The sequence below is a fragment of the Apteryx mantelli genome, chromosome Z, assembly GCF_036417845.1.
Source record: "Apteryx mantelli isolate bAptMan1 chromosome Z, bAptMan1.hap1, whole genome shotgun sequence".
NCBI lineage: Eukaryota > Metazoa > Chordata > Aves > Apterygiformes > Apterygidae > Apteryx > Apteryx mantelli.
In genome coordinates, this window is record NC_090020.1 from 23,060,467 (window position 1) to 23,087,632 (window position 27,166).

At 40.2% G+C, this 27,166-nt stretch overlaps 1 protein-coding gene across 1 annotated transcript in view; it reads right to left on the reverse strand.

Annotated features, from left to right (window-relative positions):
* BNC2 (basonuclin zinc finger protein 2) overlaps window positions 1–27,166 on the reverse strand; it is a 332,225-nt gene that overhangs the window by 76,787 nt on the left and 228,272 nt on the right. The window contains exon 4 of the mRNA XM_067315784.1: window positions 24,856–25,091. Coding sequence (XP_067171885.1) covers window positions 24,856–25,091 — 236 coding nt within the window. The remainder of the gene's footprint in view (window positions 1–24,855; window positions 25,092–27,166) is intronic.

Genomic DNA, 27,166 nt, shown 5'->3' on the forward strand with positions numbered 1-27,166 from the left:
TAGGTGAACATTACAATTACTAATGAAGTTCTTTTCAAGACTATATGAAGAAAATGACATACTAGACAAACCAATGCCGAGGTGTATTTGCTAGGGATATAAGGAAAAATTTGGAAATAACTTTGAAAACCATCTCTAAAAATGTATTTTCAGAATTTACCCTATTTGCACTTTTAAAAATCTAGCATTTATACATGTAAATCAAACAGCTGGCACACAAGCAACTGCAAACGGTCATTTTTGGATATTCACAGCCTTCTGGATATTCAATGATTTTTTTTTTTCCTTTCTGGATTTTCTTTTAAAATGTCCTTTTTCATGATGCATTTTTGCACTACCCACCGGTATATTACAGTGGTCTTTCCTTCCCCAGACAAAAAGACCAGGTTCCAGCCCTCACAGTCAGAAACAAGACTAGCAGCCATTCCATAACAAGAAAACTAAAGACCACTGCATGCTTTAATTACCTTTGGTATTAAAATGCACTATATGTTACTGTGGCTCAGATTGATCAGAGCCGTCCTGACACAACTGAAGCAAAGAAGTGACATACTGTATACAATACACAGAGCTCAAGAGTGACTGAAAATTGAACAACTATATCATGGCAGGAAAACTTGGGAGCTGTATTCCAAACCCGTGTGAGGTTTCACAGGCTGTTCAGGCTGACAGCATTCCCTGCAATTTTACTGAATGTTGCAGATTCAGATAAGATTCAGATTTATTAAGTTTATGCACTGTTCTACACTGGCGCGTGTGTGTATGTGTGTGTGTGAAGGAGAGAGAGGTTAGCTCAGTTGCATTGTGAAACAGCAGCGATTTACATACCCCTATATGGTGATTTTTCTCTTATACTGTATGTAAGCAAAACGCAATTAAATAATAGCCAAGATCTGGAGCCTCAGTGACACTTAAAAATGATGGAGGAAGTGACATAATCCTTTTTTGTTTCCATGTGCATGAATCTTTTTTTTTCAACCAGCAAGAATTAAAACCAGTACCAGAAAACTGTTACTCATGTACTGTCACAAACACAGGTTAATTGATTTTACTCCAAGCAAAAAAATGATTTAAAAATAATAAAAAAAAGTATTTCCTCCAGCCTTGTGGAGAATTATGGATTCTACTGCAATGGCACGTACAAAACTCATTTGTTTACCTCTGTGTATGCAAAGGTTCAGGAGGTGGGAGTCAAGATACACGTCCCATTCTTCAAGGGAAAATCAGAGCCATCCAACCAGTCTGCTCCCTTACTGCAGTTTCATTATGAATAATTCTAAACTTACTGGCAACACCTATGACCTATGATAATTCTTCCATTCTCCCTGTTCTTACACTATTCTAAAACATCACAGGATGAAACTTATTAGAAATCAGTCTAATCATGAATATGGTTTTACCCCAAGGAAGTTTTTTGCCTCCCATACCTTAATGTGACATAAGCATTACAGAACCATTACTTATCAGAAGCATCCTTCCAATGAGAAGCATAAGAGAGAGTGCTCTAATAGATTTTCTTGAGCTTCATTTTATAGATCAGATTTAAAAGCGTTTTATTGGTTACATGTTCTCTCATTACATAATGATCAGAGAAGAAAAAAGAAAAAAAGTCAAACACTTTCCTGGTCACAAATGGATGTACTCTAAGGAAGTCTGGAAAATTAATCCATTATGATCCCAGTTCTACCAAGCAGAGAGCACTGCCAGGTAGGGGAAGAAAAAAAAAAAGGTTCAGTTCTAGAAGGTGCTGTTCATGCTCACGTTTGAATGAAATATAACTGAGCTGAGGACACCCAAGTTATTGCATAGCTGGGCCTAAAACACGTGTCGCCTTCAACTACTGCATTGGACTGCACTAAAGTTCACCCTATCTTACTAGCACCTAACATCTACCTGTTACTTTACTGCTGTGTTATTACATGTGGCTTGTTGCTTTATAATGCAAGAGCCAGTCTAATTTATACTCACCAAAACTGCACACTATACAGACTGGTTGCCTGAGTTGATATGCTGAATGTCTTGGAATCCACAGAACTGGCAGCTCCTATATATATATATATATATATATATGTACAAAAAAGTCAGACTTATGCAAAACTCTGGGACAAGCCAACAGTTTAATCAGGAAACAAATGCTTTATAACACTTGAGAGACTGCAGCTCGAGAATGCACTCCGTCCTCCACTCCTAAACCAGCTCAAAGCTGTGTTCAGACAGCTCCCTCACAACCTGATCGAGGAAGTAACACCTTGCTCCAACTCTCCAGTGACCCCTCCAGGCGAATCAGGAGAGAAATTGACCAGCTCCATAGGCACCCTCCCACAGGGAGGCTGGCTGGCTGGCTGGAGAGCTGCGGATAAGATGTGCGGGTCAAACAAGAGTCTTCAGGGATTCAAATACTCATCCCTCCTGCACCACTCCCCCGTTAAAGAGGACAGCAAAATCCGTCAAATTACAGTGCTCAAGTGCTTTCATTTATTTTACTTTTATATAATGCAAGTCTAAGTTTGATTTAAAATCAATTGCATACATGATTACAAATCATTTAACTGGGGTACGACCATAAATTTCTGATACTGAAGTCAGATTTGTGCAGCTCCTTACTCATGTGAAGCGCTCAGTTTACAAATCGCACTGCTATTCACATGGGGAGAAACAGTTTCAGGCCTCCCCCTATGTGAACCGCCACGGTGGGATCCTTCGAGCCGCCCCAGTACCTGAACGTGCTCTGTGTTACACTGCTGTGACAGAAATCATGTTGCTGTGGCACCCCAGGAGCAACTCTCTATCCTTTTTTCTCTTACTTTTGAAACGGACTACCTCTAATTGCTTTGTTTCTTCGCTCATTTTGGCAGCCTCACTGGGAATTTACTAGTTACTTTTCTTGCATAGGTAGTCTTGATATCATCTTCCAAACCTCCACTGCCCACGCTTACCCTAACGCTTCTGCTGTACACAATCTCTGTTTACAGAAAGGCTTCATCAAGTGGGGACTGGAGCAGTTCATGCTTTATGAAGTTTTCTCAAGGCTTTGCTTTTTATTTTTTTCCAAGAGGTGATTGAAAACAGAGAGAAAAAGGCCATGTTCCTTTCTAGCTTTTAATACTCTTATTCTGAGACCATCTATGACAATACCTCTTGGAAAATTGCTCCTGTCCAATAACACGCTCAAAGTACTCCTTTGCCAGAGGCATTCATTCATTATATAAACCAAACAAGCATACAAAACCAGACAAAAAATGACTGGTAATGCCCAGTGAATTCCTGCGCACAGCTACGATGATTTGGGTGCATTGCATGCAGATGTCAGGTATTTTAATAAAGAGCTCCATTGTGCAGGGCCCCAGCCCTGCTCCGTGGCTCCCAGCGCTCCTGCGCGAGGGGGGCGGTGGGGGGACAGCCATTCCAGCTGGGCTTGGAACCTCGTTGGAGTCAGGAAAACCACAGCTCATAAGCGAAGAGGAAGCATAATGTTCTACAAGGACAAAACATTAGCAAAAATGTCACTCAGCCCCAGTTCCACATGTTGGCTGCCACGGCCTCTTCCTCCTAGCATGCCCGATTGATATAAATTCCATCTGCTCAGCAGCCAAGTGACAGAGAAGAAATACCGGCATCTGGTCTCTATTGCTGTCGGGTTTTTGTTCCATGTTAGACCTTAGCTAGAAACATATGAAGAGATGAAGGTGCTGGCAAGCGACTAAAAGGCTGCACTGGCACAAATGAGACTTTCTGATGCTTTTCACACTTCACTCTGGATTTTTACAGGGAAAAAGGCGGAGGAGACTTGATAAACTGAGTCTGGAGAGCCAACAGGCCTGGAGGTCATTTGGTGCTTCTAACTTTTTTTGAGTGTTTAAAACTGTAAAGCAAAACAATTTTTTTTAACACGACAGAAGGTAACGAAGTCACACAAGAATGTTGCTCTTCAGCTAACTTTTTTTTCTCCTTCTCTTAAACATCCACTGGTTTGGACCTGATCCACAGGCACTTTATATTCTCCTGAGAAGCAGCTGGAAAGTGCCAAAAGACCAAACCACTAACTCTTTTTTAACCCCACTGTGTCCAGCAGAGTGCGAGTTCTCTAAACCTAAGACCAATAAAGCAAACCAGCAACATGCTGTTATTATTCAAGAATTGCTGCCTGAGTGCTTTTCAAAAGCAACTGCTGAAAAGGTAGGGGAGAATGTGAGTCGGGGGTGTGTGTGTGTGTGTGTGTGTGTTCAGGGATTTCCTTGAGAAATAACTATCCACACCAACAGAGGCACAAGAAAAAAAGAAAGGTGCAACAGAGAGGAAAGTAAAAAAGAAAATGCATAGGTAATAAACTTGGGGTCACATAACTTTCTTGCTGCAGAAAACAGTTGGAGCCATAAACTCAGAGGAAGCATGCTCTACCCAAATTGATGCACGGCACACAAAGGATAGCTAGTCCAGAGTAAGGTAAAAGCTTTTTAAAAGTTAAAGTAGATTCTCAATATTCCAAAACAATATAGAATTTGCTTTTATTATAATTAAAAACAGAGCAGTCTTCAATTAATTTTCAGTTCCTCCAAGCTTCACTGGGCTGTTGTGATCCCGTCTGCAATACAATGTCCTCTTGTTTGAGTGAGAGGACCAAGAACTGACAGAGAGAAATGAAGCAAGTGAACTACAATCAGAACAACATTATAACACTAACAAAAAAGAGTGTGTGTGTGTGTGTGTGTGTGTGAGAGAGAGAGAGAGAGAGAGAGAGAGAGAGAAAGAGAGAGAGAGAGAGCATGTAAGAGAAGAGCTCTCAAGAACATATAAATATATAATAGAGCCCTGGAACATTTAATTATTAATTGTGAGGAAGAAGCTTTTATTTCAACAAAAAGAAGAGCTTCCAAGCACCAGTCCCATGAGAGACTGGCACAGACCCGTGCACTGATGCCCACAGGGAAGATCCACACCAGTTCCTTCGTTAAGCCAAGTTCCCCTCCCAGAGGGGGGCCAGTATCACCTCAACACACTGTTTGCATCCTCAGAGTAAGTCTGAAGTGGTGCACGACTCTTACACGGGCTCTCTGCCTGGGGTGGATTTCTCCCAGTGACTTTGATGGGATTTGCACCAGCCAGGCACCTGACCCAGGAAGTCAGCGGTCTGGCTGGTTGGTCGGGTAACTAGTGTCCATCAGCACCCCAGAATTAGGGGCCAAATATGCTACTGCGGGCTCTGCTCACTGAAGTGTTGCTTTGGGCAAGTCGCTTTTGCTAACTGAGTGTGCTGGCTTCCCCCTTCCTCATGGAAGGGTATTGCCCACCTTTGGAAGGCTCTTGGTAGCCTCGATGAAAAGCCTTACATACACATGGTGTAACATTTCTGTGAGGAATCAGTGTTCATCCATCCGTCCTCATCACGGAGGTACCTCCATCTCATCAGAGGCGTTGACTTTTACAAAGAGTTTGGAAGGAATATTTGACATTCAGGTCTTTTAGCTTGGGATTTCCGCCTCTTGGAGATGCCATTTACTCATCATCCAAACAAACTCAGCACAGGCATTTCCTCGCAGTACCGCCCTCCTCAGGGAGGGAACGTAAGTGATGGGTTCCTGCAGAAAGTTTTGATTTTCACTAATTTGTCATAAGTACCACCCCCCCACCCACGCACACAATTTCGAAAGTAATTTTTTACTCAGGCACAGAATTCAAACCCAGGAGTACCACCTCTACTAATGCAAATACAGCTGTTAAAATGTGCAAATTGCTTTGCACCAATTTCTACTCACGAGAGAGGTAAAACAGAAAAAACTGTCTTAAACCAACAACACAAAACAAATATAGCTGCTACCTATGTATCACCTCACTTTAGGGTGCCTCTCTGAAGTACTGTCTTTGTTCATGCCTCTTTATTGCCTTGACCCTGAATGATTTCCAGTCCACACATTGCACCATGCTTACAGTCAGTTTCTGCTATGCTAGAGGGCCAGGTAACAATAAATACCCCAAATAGGTCTCCTTAGAAATGTAAACATGCTACTCTCAAAGAGAAGGGACAATTACTCAGTCATGCACAGTAATGGGAAAAAAGTTAGTTTTTTGTAGCAAGGTGGCAAACCAAGTCACTGCCATCCTTCCTCCCCTTCTCACTGCTGACTGGGCAATAAATGCAGAGACTCGATCATCTTTTGTTCTGACTTCTGGAGCACGTAAGATGGTGAGGCTACTGCCACAGTAAAAATAAACAGTGAGATAAACTCTTCAGCATTAAAGACATGCATGTACATTACTGTTACATGTGCTGGCCCAAACGTCCAAGGGCACTTCCAGCGAAATCCACAGGGCCAGGTCAGAGCTGACTTGAAATAATTTGTACCGCTTGGTGCTGACCTGGGCAGACAACACCGCACTTCCCAAAGACAAGGCTTGGTGCACCGTCAGTGATGAGAGGGGACAACTCCGGCACCTGACCGCAGTGCCCATCAGTGCAATTTCCCGCAAGTCAGGAAGATGAAGCAGCGCAGCTGCTGGGATGAGTGAGTAGCTGAAGGAGCTGGTGTGAGCTTCAATAGCGGGCCAGAGCCGCGCTCCACTGTGAATGACAAGTGATGGGCCAAACCACTGGGGAGCTACCGATGAGTTATTAATGGTGACAGGTACACTACCTGGGAGACAGGTTGAGAGGGGAAAAAGATTATTTATAAGCGAATAGTTAACAGCTGTACCCACTGCTAAGCATTACATGGATGCCACAAACTGTAGAATTCAAATCTTGGGTTATTCAAGCACGAACAACTGCCTGTCACCAAACTGCAATGCATCGCTACAAATTAAGGTGGGAGAGATGAGACGAGGCTGGAACGATGCCTTGCTCAAGAAGGCAATGTCATCACAGAGTGCAGATAAGAGCTGGAGAAGGGCTGAGATAACCATGAGGTGAATTATGGTTCTTAATAATAATGATGAATTTGCAAGAACAGCTTTTTAATTTTTCCTGAGGGCTTTTGCAAGAGAACAGATGCTGAATGTGTCCTGTACTGACAAGAATAAATGGGGGGGAAAAATATAATAAGCAAAAGAAATGTTTTCCGAGAAGTTTTCTCTTGATATGAGAAATAATATATTTCTATTGTTGAGTTAATTTCTTCTACCTCCAGCCCCCTCCCAAATTTGAAAGCCACATTGTTAAGCTTATATATAACAATATTCTTACAATACCTACAATAATATAGTTACCCAGTTTTTCCCAAAGGAATGAAGCACTGTGCTACTGAGTATATTAAAAGTGGCCTGGACAAAAATTTTGCAGATCTACTTCTCCAGTACAATCCTGCAGTAAGAGAAGGAGAAAAAACCCCAGAACTTAGAAATGTTTTCATAATATGAACATCATTCTGAGAGAAACTGTTTCTGAACCATTTCCCATTCCATCGCAAAGATGCAACATCTCCACAGTAACTGCTTACATAGAAAACTAAGAAAAAATGTGATTTTTTTGTGGTCTTTTAATGCAGTGGAGCTGTTAATATCAGCAAGACCAGCCAAGGTGCCCAGACAATCAGCAAGTGCTCCAGTGACTTCTGGACTTCCATAAAGCACAGGCTGGAAATCCCTGCACTAGAAGTCTGACCAGAAAAAGGTATTTCTGACCTCCAGCAAAGTGAATCAAATAGTTAAAAGGGGGGGGGGGGGGGCTGGGGGAAGGAAACCAAATGCTCAATGCTCTAAATTCAGGAGGGGGGGGTGCAATGGGGTCTCACACAAGGAGTCTGCAAAATTTGGGGGAAAAAAAGAAAAAAAAGAGGGCTAGTCAGCCCCAGCTGGGCTCCCCAAAGGTGGCAGGCAGCAGCTGCCTGTGTCTGGGGTTACTGACACGTCTCATCCTGTGTCAGGGGGGCATCATGTTGCCACATGCTCTGAAGGACGTGCACAGGGACTGCAAGCCAGAAAGGGTTCACACTTCAAAAAGCTTCGGAGACTTTAAAATACCAGGACGTATACTCACCACCTTAGCTGTTTTGCAGGATTTGGTCCAACCTTTCAGTTCAGGCCTTCTAAAGCGAACATCGCTAGAAGTGAAATGGGGTGTGTGTGTGTGTATGTGTTGGGGGGTGTGGAGGGGGTAATGTAATATTAGCCAAACATATTCATAACTCTCTTCCTGTTCTTCACGAGTTTCAACTATTTTTCCCCATCTGTTTCATTCTGGTTCTCACAGACAACTCGCATGTATACACATGTATAATTCCTCAGCTTCTGAACCTCTCTCACAGTGTGAATCAATATTTAAATACATAGGCAAAGACTGTTATGTTTTATTTTAAAACAGGCCATTAAAATATTTTTATTAAATATATGCATTATGGAAACTTTTTTCATATAAATTAGCTGTTGGTCATAAAATAGCCAACCATCCACAACATCATTTTTAAGGGTGCAGTGAGAGAGTCAAGCACTGAATATTAGTGGGATTTGGTGTTAGGAGCTTTTTAAAAATTCTACCTGTAATGCGCAAGTAAAGGAAAAAAAAAAAAAGAGAACGGAACAAAAAGGAAAAGATTAAAATTACACTGAATTTGTCCTAACTGCAATTCCATCATTTTCCATGCCACTTAACTATTTGCACCTAACCCTTTAGTCCAGCTATAAGCTTTTTATTTTGGAGTGACATCATCACTACACCTAACATCGTTGCCATTTTGAAACAGAACTAAAAGCCAAATAAATACTCTGCTTCCCTCGTGGTATCTGACCACAATAGCCTACAAAACCCCAAAGCTTTCAGATAAAGCAGAGAAAGAGAATGAATGGAAAAATCCACACTGACTGAAAACCGAAGATGAAACATAGTCCACAAGGCAACCTATAAACTGCACAGCAGACATTGAAAGACAGATGAAAATAAAACAATGGTGAAAGTGGATACATAATACACAGGAGCTTATAGAGAGGGTTTTAAAATTCCATAACAAATATTAACAGAAGCATCTGCTGGACATACAGACCACCTATTCTGACTGATAATGTGAGAAAAAAAAACATGATGAGAACCACCACTCTCCTCCTCTTGATGCTATGAGACCTATTCCATATTAAAATAACTGCCATCCCAATATTTTCATTCCAACCCCAGTAAGGGAGAAATGACAACAGCTAAGATCATTCACATTCCAAAATATTATTGATTAAATGCTTGCTTCCCTCCCCTCCTATTTTTAAATTTGTTTTTGGTTAAACAGACTCATGTGAGAGAAGTAATGGTAGTCAAATTTCACAAAGAGTGAAAATTGAAAAGTTAATTCACTATGCTTAACTGTCAAAAAGCACAGTATTCAGAGTGAGCAAGGTGAGCTTGATTTTGATATCTCCATTTCAACTAAACAGTACTCCACAAGCGGTTGCACCGCTTGCAAAGTAAGGCACTACTAAAATAAATATCAGAGTCTGCCTTTAAATGACAATTTTCTTGCCTGTATTCATAGATGGAAACTGAAAAGACAATTTCTGTAATGTCTCTTCAGGGATAGGTCTATGCATTTGGAAGTGCAGATTTTGATAGCCAAGTCTGCATGGAGACATCCGTGCATGCTGCCAACATGCTTGAAAAGTAAAACTGTAATTTACTTTTAAAAAATTGTATATATAAAAAGAAGAACTTCAAAGATGTATCAGTCAGCTCCCTTTCAGCAAAAACAAACAAACAAAAAAAGCCACAAAAATAATTATAAAACATATGGTGCAAACCATAGCTGTGTTTATTTTATGACAGTTAACATTATTTACAGTGTAATCTGGTCAAAATTAATACTCCAAGGACTATACACAAAATATGTCCAACACTGTGTTCTTTTAAACCCCACACACTGACTAAGTCTATCTGCTACAGCAGAAGTCTCCTGTTTTCCTCCAAACAAAACGCAGTGCTATTTGTTTTTTATGGATTCATTATAAATTCTTGAGTGACACAAATGACAAGCTGCCAATAGCAATAAAAGGCCAGAATACTAGGAGGGAAGGCTGTTTTTTAAACATGCCAAAGTTTGATGGAAATATAACTTTTAAGGACTCTCCCATTCCCTGCATCTGATTCTTAGCTGTAGCGTGTTCTTCACATCACCTCAGTCACTCACAAATTAGCAAGTAATTGAACCACTCTTCCAAACATCCCTTTCTTTTTCACAGGGGGTATTTGGTCAATTTTGTCCATACATTTCAAAGGCAACAGAAACTCATCTCATAGTTTGTGCCTATTATTTAACCAGCGCAGCACGCCAGGCAAAGTTTTTGCTCCCTGCTCAGCCTGAGTAATAGGGCTGTGCTCTAGGGAGGTCTACAGACTCTCAGCTGGGAAGGAAAGAAATCAGGGATGCAGCAGCTCCCATGTGTCTGATCCACAGGCGCTGGGGCAACGAAGGGCAGGTAGGCAGGCACCTTCTGCTCCCTCATTCCTGTTTCCATCCACCCCATAAAACTCCTGCCTGAAGCAGGACCCAAAAAAAAAAAAAAAAAGAGAGCAGCAACCTGGCACAAAGAAGCTATGAACTTCCTTTAGTGAGTCTCTGGTCTTCACACACACAACGAAACTGACTCAGGGACCTCGTGACTATAGCTGAGAAAGGATTTGCTTCATTTGAGAGTCCCAATGTGCAAAACCTGCCACAAATGATCGCTGGCTGGTTGCCTGGCTTTGCAAGATGGAATGAATGTCAGTGCACCGAGAGACGGAGTCTGCCCCAGTGAAAACAATTAACAGGAAAAAATTTGTTCAGAAACATACAATTTTTAATGGAAACAAACTTTCTCATACAGTTCTCACAATCTACTATTCACTCCTTTTCAAGTAAATGGCAATGCTTATAGGAAAGGAACTGTTTAGTTACCTCAGCTGACTAAGCTAACATACATTGATTGAGCTCCAGTTCAGAAAAAAATACAAGTACATGCTTAACACTAAACATGTGAGTAGATCCCTGTTAAGTCAAAGGAATTAAATGTTTAAAGTTGGTTAGATGCTTAGACACCTTGCTGAATCAGGACCCAGTTTCTGGCCATGACAAGCAGCTCTTTGAGCAAGGCATTAACGAAGCCTGATTTCCTATGGCGTTATGTCTCTGGTGTCCAGTAAGCGGAGAGCTCCAGCTGAGGTTTTTCCTTTGGTCTGCATTTTCATAACCTCTCTCCCCCTCTCTCCCCCCTGCAGTTCCTCTGGTGCTGCGTAAGTGATAAGTGCTGCCTCTCCTCCAGCGGAGGAACGACCAGTGTCTCTCTCCTCTACCTGGCACAGCGCTTGTAGAGACCGCATACATGTGCGGCTCCTTCCTTCCTATCCCTTGAAATAAGCTGAAGGTGGCCAATTATTGCTAAAGTTATTAGAGGGGGACACACATAGGCATATATATATATATATATATATATATACACACACACAGTTGTACAAAGCTCCATTACACAAGTCCTGTTCCTTTGGGAAACCAGCTAAAAGAATGAGGACTTTTGTACAGTGCAGTAGCTGCTGAGATTGCAATACAATTCTCTCATATGCACTTAGGGTAAGCACTGTGCTGAAGTGAAAGTGAGCACAACAGTGAGGGATTTATAGCCATAGAGTACTACAGTGTAAAGCAGACTAGCAATAGCAGAGAGCCCTTACAGGCGCACATCTGATGTCTGGTGTGACTAATATTGTCACACAGAAAATAGTTCAGCAATTCATGCTATGTTAGTGAAGCTATTATTCAGGCATGGGAATATATATATACATTCATTTCAGATTTTTCAATCTGAAGCACTTCTGAAGCACCTCAAACTGGTTTGACATTTAAATTCTCAAAAGCACTTCAAAGACCATAAAACTTTCTATTGCGTTGACATTTTCATCCTGCTCCAAACCAATCTTTACATTGATATAGTGAGCAGTTCCATGCTAATGTACTAAATTTTTATTGATCTATTTGATCCTGCAGATTACTACTCACCAAAAAACAAAAAAGCAATAGCTTTTTAAAAAATATATAGTTTTTATTATTTCTGTGACTCTAGTAAAAGTGTAAAGCCCAGGTTACTTATGTCACACTGATTCCGTACCTAAGAAAAATGCTTGTATTGACCCCAAGTTAGTGCTAACTCTTCAGTCCAGCTGAATTTCTCAAACTACCAAAATAAACAACTCCCTCCATTTAAATATTGTTATAAGACAGTAATAATACTATATACAATGATAGTATACTATAACACTGAAATAAAATTAGCAAATTAAAATACATATGAGGCTACAGGGCTGTTCAGTTCCAAACACATCAAGTACCAGGCTCTGAGAATATATACAAGTACACATTACGAGAAACTTACTCTTTCAAGAGGCATTCTGAGCCCGTCATGTAAAATAAAGTTGCTAGCCATGTTTGATTTGTGGGACATAGGCTCTTCAAGCCCGCTAAAGAAGGCTGGAAGTGACTCATGGAAAGCTGTTTGTCCACTGTCAGTAAGATGCCTGTTCTGTAGCACTGTTAACAGCACAGAGCTGATATGCACATCATAAATGTCAGTCATCCCATCTCTTGGCCACCCCACCTCTGCTGGTCATTAGTCTCAAAACAGCTTCAACATCCAGGTGCAGAACAGCGTCACTGCAGACACAACTGTGCTAGCAATCTGCTACCGACATTTTTAATTCCTCCCCTGTTCTCTTACTTTTTTTCTACCCTGCACCCTTTGCCCTAGAAATAAATCTCCACCTTTAGCTGTGGCCGAAAATGGATGGCATGGATTTTACATCCACTGCCTCACAACTCTTTGGGCCTAAAAAGGGGACAAGGAAGCTCTATTTTCCATTCTGTGGTTTGGTTTGAAATACTCATAACAAGAGAAAAGCAGCTTCCAGGTGGAAACTGATTGAATTAGTACTAGTAAAATTCTTTAAAATTATTTTTTTTTCATTTATGGAATTCTTTCTATAAAAGATGGGGCATACACAAGCATTTGTGAGGATCAGAACATATGGGATACTTGGCATTTTTTATTCATTTTTTAGGAATACAACTGCAGAATAGCCAATTCTTGCAATTTTATCAAAAATTTCTTGATATCATTAGGTGTTTTTCTCACTGCCACTGCTTCCTGGAGTTCTTGGATTGAGGTTTTTTGGTTTTTGTTTTTCTCCAAAAGAAATTTTCATTTTGCATTATTTTTTAAGCCAGGTTTCAAAGCTGTAAAGAAGCAGCTTGAAAATATAAACCTGAAAATCTCCAGTATAAAATGGAAAGCAGAAAAAAAATATTAAATCTAATACTTTTAAATCAATTCCCCAGTATTTAGAACTTGAATTTCTGACCTTCAAATGTTTGAGGTTAGTAACACTGAACTGCTTCATATTAAAAACATGCTGACCTTATAGTGACTGTCTTTTTTGAAGCCATTCCCCAAGCATTCACTCAGCTATAGATTGAGCTAGCTGAACAGAGTGAGTTGCCCAGGCATTGTCTCAGCTATTCCCAAATATTCTGAGAATTATTCCACTATAATGGGAAGCCTCAAGCACCATAAACCAGGTTGCAAGCAACCTGATGGGCAAGTTCATTCCCTTTATTCCTGATATCAGCATCATATGCCAGCTTGGACCCAAGTTAAAGACATCCAATATCCACACTGCATGGATAAAAATGGAATGGTGTTAACTCTATTGCTGTATCCACATCACTAGACAACCTATACAGATATATGTAAAAACCAGCAAGTTGACATATACAAGGCCAGCAGTAAATTCTACCTGTCCTACAACAGATTTCCTGATTTGCAGGATGATTGTCAGGGAGCAGCACAGATTTCCACACCGTTTTCCACAGAAGGAATGTAAGACTACAGGGGTGCAATTTCAGCCCTTCTAAAGTCCATGCAAGGTTCATCATGGATTTCAAGGAAGACAGGATATATGCAGACTTACTTTCTCCCTACTATAAAAGGCAAAAATTATCCAAGGGAGCAACTAAATTAAAATACAAAACAAATTCTTCCTCTTATGTTTGCTAAAAAGATTATTTAAAAAATTAGTTACTGGAACTACTATTCCGGTGGTGATGTTTCAGAATTTGACCAAAGAACAAGACTAATTACACATTCTATTTCATTAGAGGATCTCAAAGCACTTCATAAACATTAATTAACAACATCCTAGTATTAATTGGGATGATTAGATCATTTTGCAAGAGCCGTGGGGGAGGAGGGAGGAGGGAAATCAAGCTGAAGCACAAAGGACTTGTGCAGCAAGTTAATATATTATAGCCAGTAAAATAATACATGTCTCCTGGCTCCAAGTTAAGCATTCAAATTCTAGGACATGGTACCAAATGACAACCAAAACACATAAGATATTTCAGCGTAAGAAAGAAAAGTAAATTTCATAATTAAAATATAAGAGTTCAACTTACTAGATTCAAAATGTACACTGGTAAGTAAAAGGGGGTTGTCTGTCTACATTCAACACTGAGCTCTTACTGCCTAGAAGGCAACAATAAGTGCTAATGACATTTACCCCTCCTAATAAGAGTCATTCACACTTCACTGTTATTCCTTGTTATTGCTCAGGACAGGCACTAGCACCTCATTGAAAGATCAGTGCTGCAAGGGAAAAAGTCCCCTTGAGATCCCTTAGAGTTCAAGAAAAGCAGTAAATCAACTGATGCCGGACAGATGACAAGTTTGATTCTCTGGGGCCCTTCCTGATTCCTAAGTGTCTGTGGGCGTAGATTTCATGAGTGCCTGAAGCCAGTTCTGACACACAGACAATCAAAACCACCCCTAAACTCAAGAAATAAAAGCAAGAGGTGTCTAAATTGGGAAAAGTCTTAAATCCATTCAAGTGTCATGGTCTGGAAGGAACCAATACTCTGTACTATCTAATTGAGTTAATCTCCATTGATGTGTAGCTGAATGGGTAATACCATGACCTTACCACCTCCAGGATCATGATTTGAACTCAGCCTGAGGTCCTCAGTAGACATGATAGTCTATAAAAAGCAGAAGTACTAACCTTTGTCCTGTGTTCTGTGAAAAGAACAATGTTAATTTCTTGGATTCTTGGAACAACTCTCCCCCCTTTCCCTTTGATCAAAAGCTTTGTGACCCTTTGCTTTCTTTATTTTATAACTGATCCCTGCACTTATTACAAATAACTTGAGATGCACAGTAACCCCAAGTTCCCGTCCTCAACTCAGCAGTCACATTTCCTTGGTATAGTGCAGGATACATTCTGGTGAAGGACTCAACAGGGCATGGGCAGCAAGCAAAGTGATTCTTCAGCTGGGAGGAAAGCCCTCCCCTCCCTTCCTCTCATCCCCAGAGGATCAATCTGAAAAATGGAGACTTTTGTCATACACACACAAGCACATGCACAATGTATCAGTAATTTCATTGAAAAAGTTTTGTGATCATAAATGGTTAATATAAATTCAAATGCATTCTGAAGTAAGAAAGCTAGGAATAGTTTCCTCCTTTGCTTACCTGCCAACACCCAAGTTCAGGGTCCTGTTTCTCCTGAAATGCTTGATGGCATCACTCACACCTAAAGCAACTTGGGGAGTGAACTATTCCTCTCACCCTCCTTGTCCTCCACTCTGCTTCAGGTGTTTGTGATTTCATCAGCTATCACAGGAGAAACACAGGACCGCGAACTCAGGCTTCGGCAGGTGAAGAGCTTTTCAGCTCCATTTTAAAAAGAAAGCACACATGGTCACGGCATATGCCTGATAGACCTTCAGCATCAGCCATTTCCTCGCTCTGCATGCCAGTAGCTGTGCCCAGCTGTGTGAAACTACGTCAGTCAGTGGGATCACTGCTTCTGCTCACCTCAGTACTGTAAACAGTATGTGGTCCAGGTAGCAGAAACACAGATTCACAAAAGTGTCTCTTTGTTTTGTTTGTTTTTTTTTTTTTTGTCTTTGATAGACAAAATGTGAGCCATTAAAAAGGCCATCTCTGTATTCCTGAGTCATGTGAAACACTGGTTATAAAGGCTATTTCATAGTAGCCATTATGAACTAGCATCATGTATACTGCTGTTGATCACCAGGGGTTATACAGCCCTCCGCTTCATTACCCTTGCAAGATGCAAGCCACAGAGCAGCAATAGCACAGCTCTCCAGCTGCACATATTCTGAAAATCCAAATGATCTTTGCATGTTACTGAGACATCTGTTGTCATGTAACTTGTCCTGGTGGCATTCAGAAGTGCCTTCAAACTCTTTGGCCTTTATTTTTATTCTTTCCCAGTTCAAGTGCTAACAGGCGAGATAAATAAAAAGTCATGTAGCACTAGTATGGTTGGTAATGCTACTATTAGAGAGGAAGGTATCAAAAGCAGCAGGGAGATGTTAGGCAAGTTAGTGCAGCCACAGAGAAAACCTGAAAGCACTTCACACCGTAGCAGGAGTGGCACTGCTTTGCTCCTGCACAGCAATGCTCCTCCGTGGCTCAAATGCTGTGCTGTGGTTCAGAGTCTTGTTGTTTCCCATCTCCCTCTTCAGCCCTCAAAAGTTTATCTCCACTTTTTTTTTTCAGTTTAGAGTAGAGATAGGGTAGTCACTCCTGGCTTAGCACAGCTGACAAAAGAGCAAGGGGCACAGCAGAGGATCTCTGTTTCACAGAGTGCAGGGGAGTCACGCTAAACTGACTCACGTGGGAGAGAAGAAACTCTTCCAGATGATCACAGACACAAATATTAGCATGCAGTGGTGCTGCGGGAGGAGCGGAAAACTTGGGAGATGGACACATCATGTAACAGATCCTTTTCATTTCTTTGTGATAAAGAGGCAAAGTGGAGAAGGGGCAGCGAAACAGAAGTGAGGCTGAAGGAGGGAAGATAAGCAAAAAAAAGGGGGGGAGAACGGGAGGCAAAGACAACAGAAGGAGTAAGTTGGAGTGGAAAAAGTGGACAGTGAGGTGGATTGAGAACTGGCTGAATGGCAGAGCTCAGAGAGTTGTGCTCAGTGGCACAGAGTCTAGTTGGAGGCCTGCAGCTAGCGGTGTCCCCCAGGGGTCAGTCCTGGGTCCAGTCTTGTTCAACTTCTTCATCAATGACCTGGATGAAGGCACAGAGTGCACCCTCAGCAAGTTTGCTGACGATACAAAACTGGGAGGAGTGGCCGATACGCCAGAGGGCTGTGCTGCCATTCAAAGAGACTTGGACAGGCTGGAGAGGTGGGCAGAGAGGAACCTCATGAAATCCAACAAAGGGAAGTGCAGGGTCCTGCACCTGGGGAGGAATAACCCCATGCAGCAGTACAGGTTGGGGGTTGACCTGCTGGAAAGCAGCTCTGCTGAGAAGGACCTGGGAGTGCTGGTGGACACCAAGTTAAGTATGAGGCAGCAATGTGCCCTTGTGGCCAAGAAGGCCAATGGTATCCTGGGCTGCATCAGGAAGAGTGTTGCCAGCAGGTCGAGGGAGGTGATTCTCCCCCTCTACTCAGCCCTGGTGAGGCCACATCTAGAGTACTGCGTCCAGTTCTGGGCTCCCCAGTACAAGAGGGATGTGGCACTACTGGAGCAAGTCCAGCGAAGGGCCACAAAGATGATTAGGGGACTGGAGCATCTCTCTTATGAGGAAAGGCTGAGAGAGCTGGGCCTGTTTAGCCTGGAGAAGAGAAGGCTGAGAGGAGATCTTATCAATGTGTACAAGTATCTGAAGGGAGGGTGTCGAGAGGATGGGGCCAGACTCTTTTCAGTGGTGACGAGCGACAGGACGCGAGGCAACGGGCACAAACTGAAACACAGACAGTTCCATCTGAACATGAGGAAAAACTTCTTCACTGTGAGGGTGACAGAGCACTGGAACAGGTTGCCCCGAGAGGTGGTGGAGTCTCCTTCTCTGGAGATATTCAAAATGCGCCTGGATGCAATCCTGTGCAATGTGCTCTAGGTGACCCTGCTTGAGCAGGGGGGTTGGACTAGATGATCTCCAGAGGTCCCTTCCAACCTCAGTGATTCTGTGATTCTGTAATATTAAAAAGGGGGAGGAGGGAAGAGAGGGGGACCAATAGCAAGAAATAAGCAGGACACATACTGAAGAGAATGAGATTTAAATCACATTTGTACTGGGAAAGTAGAATTCTGGATAAATGTTATCCAGCCTTGAGTCTTGGTAGCTCAGAGGCCACCACTGAAAAATAACACCAGAACAAAGGAATATATGTGAATGTTGACAATAATTTCAAGGGGCAAAGAAAACACAAAAACCATAGCTGGAGAAAGCCAACCAATAAAGCTATAAAAGAAGAGTAACTCTCCCTTCATTGTCAAGTAATTAAATGTAGGTGGCGGTTATTATGGGAATCATGAGCTAGCATGTGAAAGACTTTGATTCTGCTTTGTGCTTGGTATAGGCTTTACCAGATAAACATCTTAACCTTTCTCTGCATCAGTTTTACTATCCATAAAAATGGGGTAATGATCATACAGACATGGAAAGCCTAAGTAAGTGACTGCTCCTTAATATGCTTGGAAATCCTCCAGTGGTCACAGCTAAATAAGTGCAAAGTATTAATTAACATAGATTGACAAAGAGACAAATGAGGAATGAGAAGAGATGTCAATTAATTGAACACAGAACCTTCACATACAAAAGCCATTTTAGTTGTATTAATGGTGTGTAATTGTCATCAGAACTTTCCCTGGGTTGTAAGCATAAATTTTTTTTTATTTTTCATCATATCGTAACTTGATTGCCAATTTCTCTTAACTTTGTAATTTTCATTATCACAAATAACATAGCATACTACCACTGGCAGGGGTTCTGCTTATGACAGAGTGCTTGTCTTGGGAAAACAACCTGACAGAAACTTCACATGACCTGTGATTATAGATAGTAGATAACATTGCATTTAAAGAATGATATCATTGCTACCACAAGCTGACACCACTAGCTGCCTGCCTTGAACAAGCTGATACCCTCAGACCTGCTGTTTGTTTGTTTTCCTTCTAATGCTGCATATGCTTAAGCAATAGAGGCTGTTTGACAAGCTATTTAATTAAACCCAAGCCCTTGCACTTGGACTCAGCAGTAAAAGTTCAAACATCTTAAGAGGAGGCAAATGAGTACAAACAGAAAAGCTTCATCAAGGTCTTTAAGAGAGGCCAAATAGCAACAGCACCCATGACTTTCTGAAATTCTCCATGGAAAAGCCAATGGTGGGAAATACTTAATTTTAGGAACAGTAAAATAATTTTCATCTGTGCCCATGCTGAGGAGGGATGAGGTGCTAAGGGATTACTCAGGGAAAGAACAGAAAATAAATGAAGAACAGTATTATTAAAAAAGCTTGAATTCATTTCTTTGGTCTCTCCCTAAATCTCTTGACCTAATCCGGATGCAAGACTGAGTTGCATGAACTATCAATTTCCTGTCTAGATTTGATAAACTAGGAGAGTAAATAAAACAACCCATTCCAACAACAGCAATTATGTTTTATAAAAATCTGAGGAACTGTCATTCAAATGTAACACTAATATATAGGAATATTTAATTTGGTTGTGAATCCATTTTTCTTTACAAATCTCAGAACTGGATAATTTAAGCTATACTATGTTTTTTACAGTTTGCATGAACTTGTTTTAGTTGATGGGATGTTGTTTTTTGAAAAATGCCTGGAGAATGAACCTGAGTCCATCCCGAGTGTTTTGTTACCACCTGAAGAGTTAACAAAACTCTGGAAGTAGGAATTGATCTGATGATCTGTGTGCAAGGAAATACACAAGCCCAAGTCAGCAGTGGCAGAGAAAGTCATTAACTGCAAATTTTTTTTCTTAGTTTTAAAATGAGCGGATTTGACAATGAAACCACACCACAGAGACAAGTAAACCACTGTAGTCCAATTTCCAGCCTTTTCAAAGTAGAGAACAGTATGTAATCATTTGGAATTTCCTCAGATGACAGCATTGACATTGCCACTGAGAAGACCTTCATCTAGGATTAGTGGTCCCCCATGCACTGTCCAGTGCACAGACTGTTGTAAGCAAGTCACCTTTTGTGGCCAATATCATACCGTACTTTTCCAGCCGGGCTTTTTTTCTTTCCCTTTTTTTTTTTTTAATTTCTCACAGCTGTGAGCAGCACCAGAGAGCCTGACAGCCAAAATTCTGCCTGTAAGCTACTGACTACAATCCACTTTTTTCACAGGATTGACAATAAGAATGGGAATCTGAGGTCTAGTCCCTTTTCCTGATTCTGACACAAACTGGTCACTTAAATGTTCTGTACCTCTGCTTCCCTCTTTGCACCATAAAGATAATATTTATTTTCCTCTTTTACGCTATGGGAATACAGCTATTTGATCATGAAACACTTGGAAAAGTGTTGAGTTGTTACTTAAAATAAAACATTGAATCATTATTTGCAAAGAGTCAGTTTATGGGTTCTCAGTTGTGATCACATGCTCTGTTGTGTGCAGCTGGACCGGTGTGAAAGCTGAATGTCCCAGCTGTTCGCCACTAGTGGCGTAATTGCTCTCTAGCCCTTTCTTCTCAGAATAATCAGTTAACTTGCACACGTTTAGCAGGAGGATTTTCCTAACCTGGCTTGTTTAGAGAGCACCTGGCTAGGGAGCGATTAAACTCATAGTTACACTGGCGAAGAGGGGTAAAATATTCTGAAATGGGGAAGAGAGGAGAACAGCTGGCAAAGTTACCCCACTGCTGAGCTCAGCTGGAACCGAACCAGGACTGGAGACTTATTCACGTTGAGCAGCTCTTCACGGCAGAAGTAACCTCATCAAAATCAGTAGAGTTACAAATCACACAAAGCACATTTCTTTCTGAGGAGCAGGTGCAGAATCTGACCCAAACCAGCTACTGTTGTTGACAGAATAACTCCCTGTCATGTAAAGATAGTTGTGTGTTGGGTCCTCCCAAAGAGAAAAACCTTTGGTTTCATTAACAGTTCTGCACTAAATACACCAAATGGGGTCCTCGAGATAGGTAGCAGATAAACAAGCTTAGAAACTGAAGTGCTTTAAATGGCCACAGAACAGACACAGTCTGGAAAGTTTTCCTTTGCAGGAAGTTTCCTTGGGATCACCCTCACAAATGAGGGAACATCTCCTCCTCTAAAACATCCAGCCTGTGAGCTCTCTGATGAGACTGCTGACCAAATGGTCACTCACTGACACTTCAGAGATAGGTATCTATCCACCAGAAACTTGATTTATTGCACACAGGCCAGAGTAAGCTTGCCAGGACTTAATCTTTTGGCCGTTACTGGCCAAGCTCTGACTGCCCAAACATGAAAGTCAGTAAATCACATTACCTCTGCCCTCAACCACTCCATGGGCTTCTGGGTTCCTTCGCTTCCCATTCTCCATTAACACACCCACTGAAAGATGCCATAGATACTGAGTTTTTCTCTGCCCAAATTGCTTTTCAGTTTGCTTTTTGGAAACACTATTGGTCGAAACTAGGGTATTACAAATAATCCCACCGGTCTTGCAGCACTAGTACCCAGCTAAGCAGCTACTGGCTGTCTCTTGTTTCTCCTTGAATTATTCTAGAGGGGAGCAAACTGGGAGGTTCTTCTCAAAATTTACTGACAAAAGTTCTTCTTTTTTTTTGGTGGAAAGAAAGGTCTTATTATGGCTCTTAAGAAGAAACAAAACATAATAATTAGTAATATTGCAATAACAGATTTTGAATGGATACATCTACCCTGAAGATTTCATGGTTTTTTTCCTCCAAAAAATTTCTATTCAAAGAAAATGGTAAAATATTTTAAAACTTTCAACATGATTCAGGGCAAATTCAGCACAGACTAATGTGTCAGAGCTTCCCATGGTATGAAATTCTAATTTTGCATCAGTTTTATAAATCTTTGGTGCTATGGATAACTGTTGAACACTGGAACTCTAATCAGGATTAAGTATTCTGGAAATCTGCAATGACCATTCCCATTCATTATTCTGGTACTTCTTGTAGGCATTGCAAAAGGGACTTAGGATGTAGAGAGAGTCTATGATCAGTATTTCTGAGCACATGTTCTCAAAGCCACTAATTTTCCTTTTTTTCCCCACCAAACAGTGATACCCAGCATTTCTTAAAGTTATCAGTTTTGTACACTAATTTTATTATGTTAGAGATAAACAAGCTAGTTTACTGGCATATACCTCTCTTATAGCATATTTGTATATTTGATAAACAGTGAGTATGTATGAATGCATGGTAAACTCAGCAGCATTTGAATAAACTAGGTTATAAATTACACAGGTTTGCACAGATAAAGATAAGTAACTATACTTCCAGACTTGAGGGTGATATGTTCCTGAATTTACTACATGACAGCCTAGCAACAGCCCTATAGTTCTGTGATATTTTGGATAACTTCTTTTGCCACTTCACACATTTGGTTCTCTCACAGGAGGCTAATACCATTTCCTCAGAATCTTTTTGTGTGGAGAAGCTGAATCTGAAAATCCCAAACAATTCTGTGAAGTGGGCAAGTTCTGTAAGGTTCAGTTTCATGGAATAGCTTGTGCTTGAAGGTTACAGTAGCTATAGTTTTCACTAGTGTGCACTCTTACTGTAATACGGGTTATAATACTACCTATTCCCTTCAAAACTTCCCTGCACGCTCCTTTTCTCTTTTTTATCAGATAGTTGCAATGGTTATTTTTTTAAAAAAGAAAATTCGTAGTATCAGAGTTTTGATCACTTTTCTTAAGATTTCTCATAATATATGCTTTATTGAGCAGTATCCAATTTTTCCATATACCAAGTTTCCTAGTTTTAATGCAAACAAAATTAGAGAGCTAAACTAACAGACAGGCTTGACTACATTAGCTGTAGCATGTCTTCATTTGCCCGCTAACACAATCCACAGCCAAGCGCTAACCAAGTCAATATGTGGTAAGACTTTAACAGCTGCCCTTAACTTTCCTTGATAATTATTCTCCTTTAACTGACATAATATTCAATATATTGTTGTTGAATGCAATAATGGTAAAATTCATGCCTTGAGGGCTACACTGTGATTGAGTTTTAGCCAGATAAACTGAACTCTAGCCTAATGGTGTATTATAGGGCTTTACACCATTCAGATGCATAGGTCACAATCTGACTCTCTATAAACCTCTATGTAATTATATCACAAGCCATTCTTGCATATCTTAAGATCATTCCATAAGATAATTAAAACAAAATCAATATGGGCCTGATTCAACAATCTCTATAACAAGGAAACTACTGATTTCAGTCAGTCTCCTTGTCCATAAGGGATACTAAATTACATTCTAGGCATGTAATGTTACCCCTAATTATTCAAGGCATTTAACAAATGGCGATTTATCTAGCATTACGTCTCGGAAAGGATGCATTTTTACAGGGATTCTTTTGCAAATCATATTTTTCCAGCCCTGTCAATCAGTGGCATTTAGAATCCAGGAATCTAAAATATGGTGCAATATGCACATGGTGCTATTAAAATACATATCTCTGTAAATGTCTATCATATATCTATATTATATATCATATCTATCACCTATAGATATACATCCATACATATATATCATAGATCCATCTATGGATATCTACATGTATAAATGTATAGGTACCATGTATAAATACTACATATATCTACAAGTTGTAGATTGGTAATGGAAAAGATTAATTCTTTTATAAGTGAACACGTGTATCATTCAGCTTTTACAAAATAGATGCCTGACAGAATCCTAAAACAATCTAAGAATTCCATTTGTACACATCTTTATAAGAATAACAGGGTCTCATTATAAGAGTAATAGCTTGTCTATTACTCTTCCTCTAAGACTGTTTGACAACTCAGAACTCTTCTGTGAAAATCTGTATATCCAGCATATCAGAAAATATTTAAGAACATGGAATGTAAAGGTACGTATAACTATGTAAGGCTAATTTACTTAAGGACAGAAAATTGAAGAGTAATTCAAGAACACATTCAGGATTCCCCAGAGCAGGAGTAAAGATTCCTATATTTTCTGTGTAATGCCAAGTAAGTTATCTTTGCCTCAGTCAGTAACGAAATAAATCTGAAAAACTTTGTCTTAAATTTGAAAATTCCACTTTCTGGTGTGTCCACTTGAATAACTGGACGACTTCTGGAAGGTGCTGAGCTCCCACAAAGTAAGCAGCAATTTACAGCACTCAGAATCATGTAGTATTAGATTCTTAATCAGAAGTAGCCTGGTGAACATGAAATGGAATGAATAACTTCGGAGCCTAACAGATGGTGTAATTTTTCAGATAAGCAGCTATAAATATGCATGGCAATATTCATGATTAAAGCAAGCCTATCTGTTTTTTCTGTTTAATTATTTTAGGTTTTGTTAGCTTACTTTATTTTAACCAAGCCACATGTAAAACTTTATTTAAAGCTACCTTTTTAAAATGACCTTATAAACAGGATTTTACCTGTTGATATTTTATATTATAATGATGCTTCCCAACACAACCACTACCACAACCTTCGTTATATCTATCCCATATTAGGTATCTAGTCAAAGGAGGAAAGAAAAGCTGAAGGAGCTGCTGACTCAGATCTTAGTTTATGAAGTCAGAGAATAGTCATTGAAAATACACCAGTTGCCTTCATGACTAAGTCAGGCTTGCAGCTAGCTAACCTCACTATTTGCAGTATTTGAGGTATTTCCTACAATAAGTGTAAGCAAGTACAAAGGAAAACTATGGTACTGAGGAACCTGCATTTTTTTAGCTTAGGTAAAAATGGCATATTTTTTTCTGCCAACATCATCGTTGGCCTTACATACAACACACTAAATTTACCTCACAGCCTTCTGCCTCTGTGGGTGCATAGTGACTAATTGTGCAGGAAAAAAAATATGTCAGTTAACTGGTTTTGGCAACATGCTTCGCTGTGCTTCCTACCTGAAGGATGTAGCCCCGAACGTAGTCCCGCAGAGTCCAGCCTAAGCCATGTAGAATATGCAACACCTCTTCCTGCTTCAGCACGCTGAAAAGTCGGTCGAGTAGTATCTTCAGTCTCACGGGCACGGCCTGGGTACCATAGAGCATCAGGCTGCTGATGTCAAACACGACGTTGGACTGCACAATCTCCACCTGGGTTGGGTGGTAGAGGTGCTGAGTACTGAGCTTGTCCAAGGCTGAAAGAGAAGGGGCTAAGAGTAAGAGGAGAGCTAAAGGAAAGGCAAGAAAAAAGCAAAGAATTATCTAAGAACATCCAGGTTGGGGGGCACATTATGTTTTCCGTAGAAATATCACGCAGTTGATTCTTTATCACAGATGCACTCCAAAATAGGCCTAGTTTCCAAAGAACATGATTAACTTTGACTCCTACAGCATAAGGGTGCTCACTTTAGTATGAAAGACTATGACACTCATAACCTCAAAAGAAATTCTGAAAAATTTATGAATGAACTAATGACCATGACTGCAGCTGTGCAAAATTAACTGGAACTGCTAAAAGTTTGAGACTTAAGCTCTAGGGGAAAAAAAACAAACAAAACAGATACATCCCAAACCCCAGCTTTTGAAACATTCTAAAAATTAGTTCCATGAGTTACCATACAGCTAATCATGCTGCTACTTGAACTGCTTAGTATGTAATACACTTTGGTTCAGTTTACCCTTTTGTGTGAATTTTATGTTATTCACTGTGACATGAATAACTTAAAGAAATGAAGGGAGGGAAGGTTTACAGGATGCTGGTAATTCTTATACCCTTGTGAAATTAAATATGATGGAATTACATATGGCATCACACACTTTATTGAGTATCAATGTTTACATTTAATTTCCTTTCCATTTTATGGAGTATGTTGCAGCACCTAAGCTTCTGCCTGCCTTTTTAAACAGAACTTTCTGAGCACTTAAAATAATCTTATAGGGACTTCTCCTCCTCTGCTTTGGTTTCTTCTTGGCTTATGGTCACTGGAGAGTTCATGTACTCTTGATAAATTGCTTTCTTACATCCAGAGCGCAAAGGCCCTTATCATTTACTCGCTGGCTTCATTCAACACATTTACTCCAAGGAATACTTTGTCAAAGAGTTCTGGTTTCCTCATACTTCATTTCTTGCAACTGATTTGTCTGATCTTTCCTATTCTAGTGGTTAAGTCAACTTTGAATAAATAGTTTTAAATATTAATTTAACATTCACAAAAGATAAGGGATTGGCAAGCCTGGGGACTGCAGTCCTGTGTCTCTCCACAAGACATTTATACTGAAGAATGTGAAGGGTAGGATTTTTCTTCCAAAAGCTCTTCTTCCAAAGCACTTCAGCTGCACAGGCTTTATGATGTGGGACTGATTTATTTACAAGGTCTAATGAATGGGATTTAATTGAAGCCTAAATAGTTCAAATACTTCCCTACAGTTTTTTCCCCCCTTTTTTGCATGATACTGTTTGTTGCATGGTTATTTTGCTACTACTGTAACAGATCTGTCATCAAAGTGATTGGCTAGAAAAACCTAGAAATTTGATTTTGTAACTGTAGGTTTTGCTGGATGTGTGCTGAGATTATATATATATACACTATATATATGTGTCTCTATATATGTATATATATATACATACACACATGAGGGGGGAGCAACTATTTGGAAGGAGTAAAATATTAATACTTAATAAAATACTGCTGCTATTACCAACAGAAAGAATGCTGCTAATAATATCAATGCTAATAGCTGTAACACCTTTTACCCAAGCCTCTCAAAATAATTAAGCATTGATTACAATTTTGTAATACCTTCTGGAAGCAGGCCTGGATCACTTCAAGCTTTCCACCCTCAGTTTTACAGAATAAGACTAGGGCTGAAACAGGTTAACTGGCTTGTCAAAGATTACACAAATCCAGACCACAGTAAAGTACTGAATGTATGTTTCCTAAAACTCTATCTTGCTCTTTAACCAGTGCATCATACCATACTTCTAATACATTTAGTATTTGTCTTTGTTTCTCTTAACAGAAAACCCTATGCCTACAGTGTGGAAAAGCAAGTTCTTTTAGCTAAAGAAGAGAACGGACTTGCTTAAGATTTTAAGGTGGTGGATTCCAATTTGGCCCAGGTCAGAGTGACTGAAAGATGTCTGTATGTAAAGACTATTGGGTGGATCATAAAAGTAATAGATGGAATGAGATTACACAACCCTGTGGACAATTATCCACTTCATGTAATGTGACCACTCTGAGAATAATAGCTTTGGAAAGACCACGAT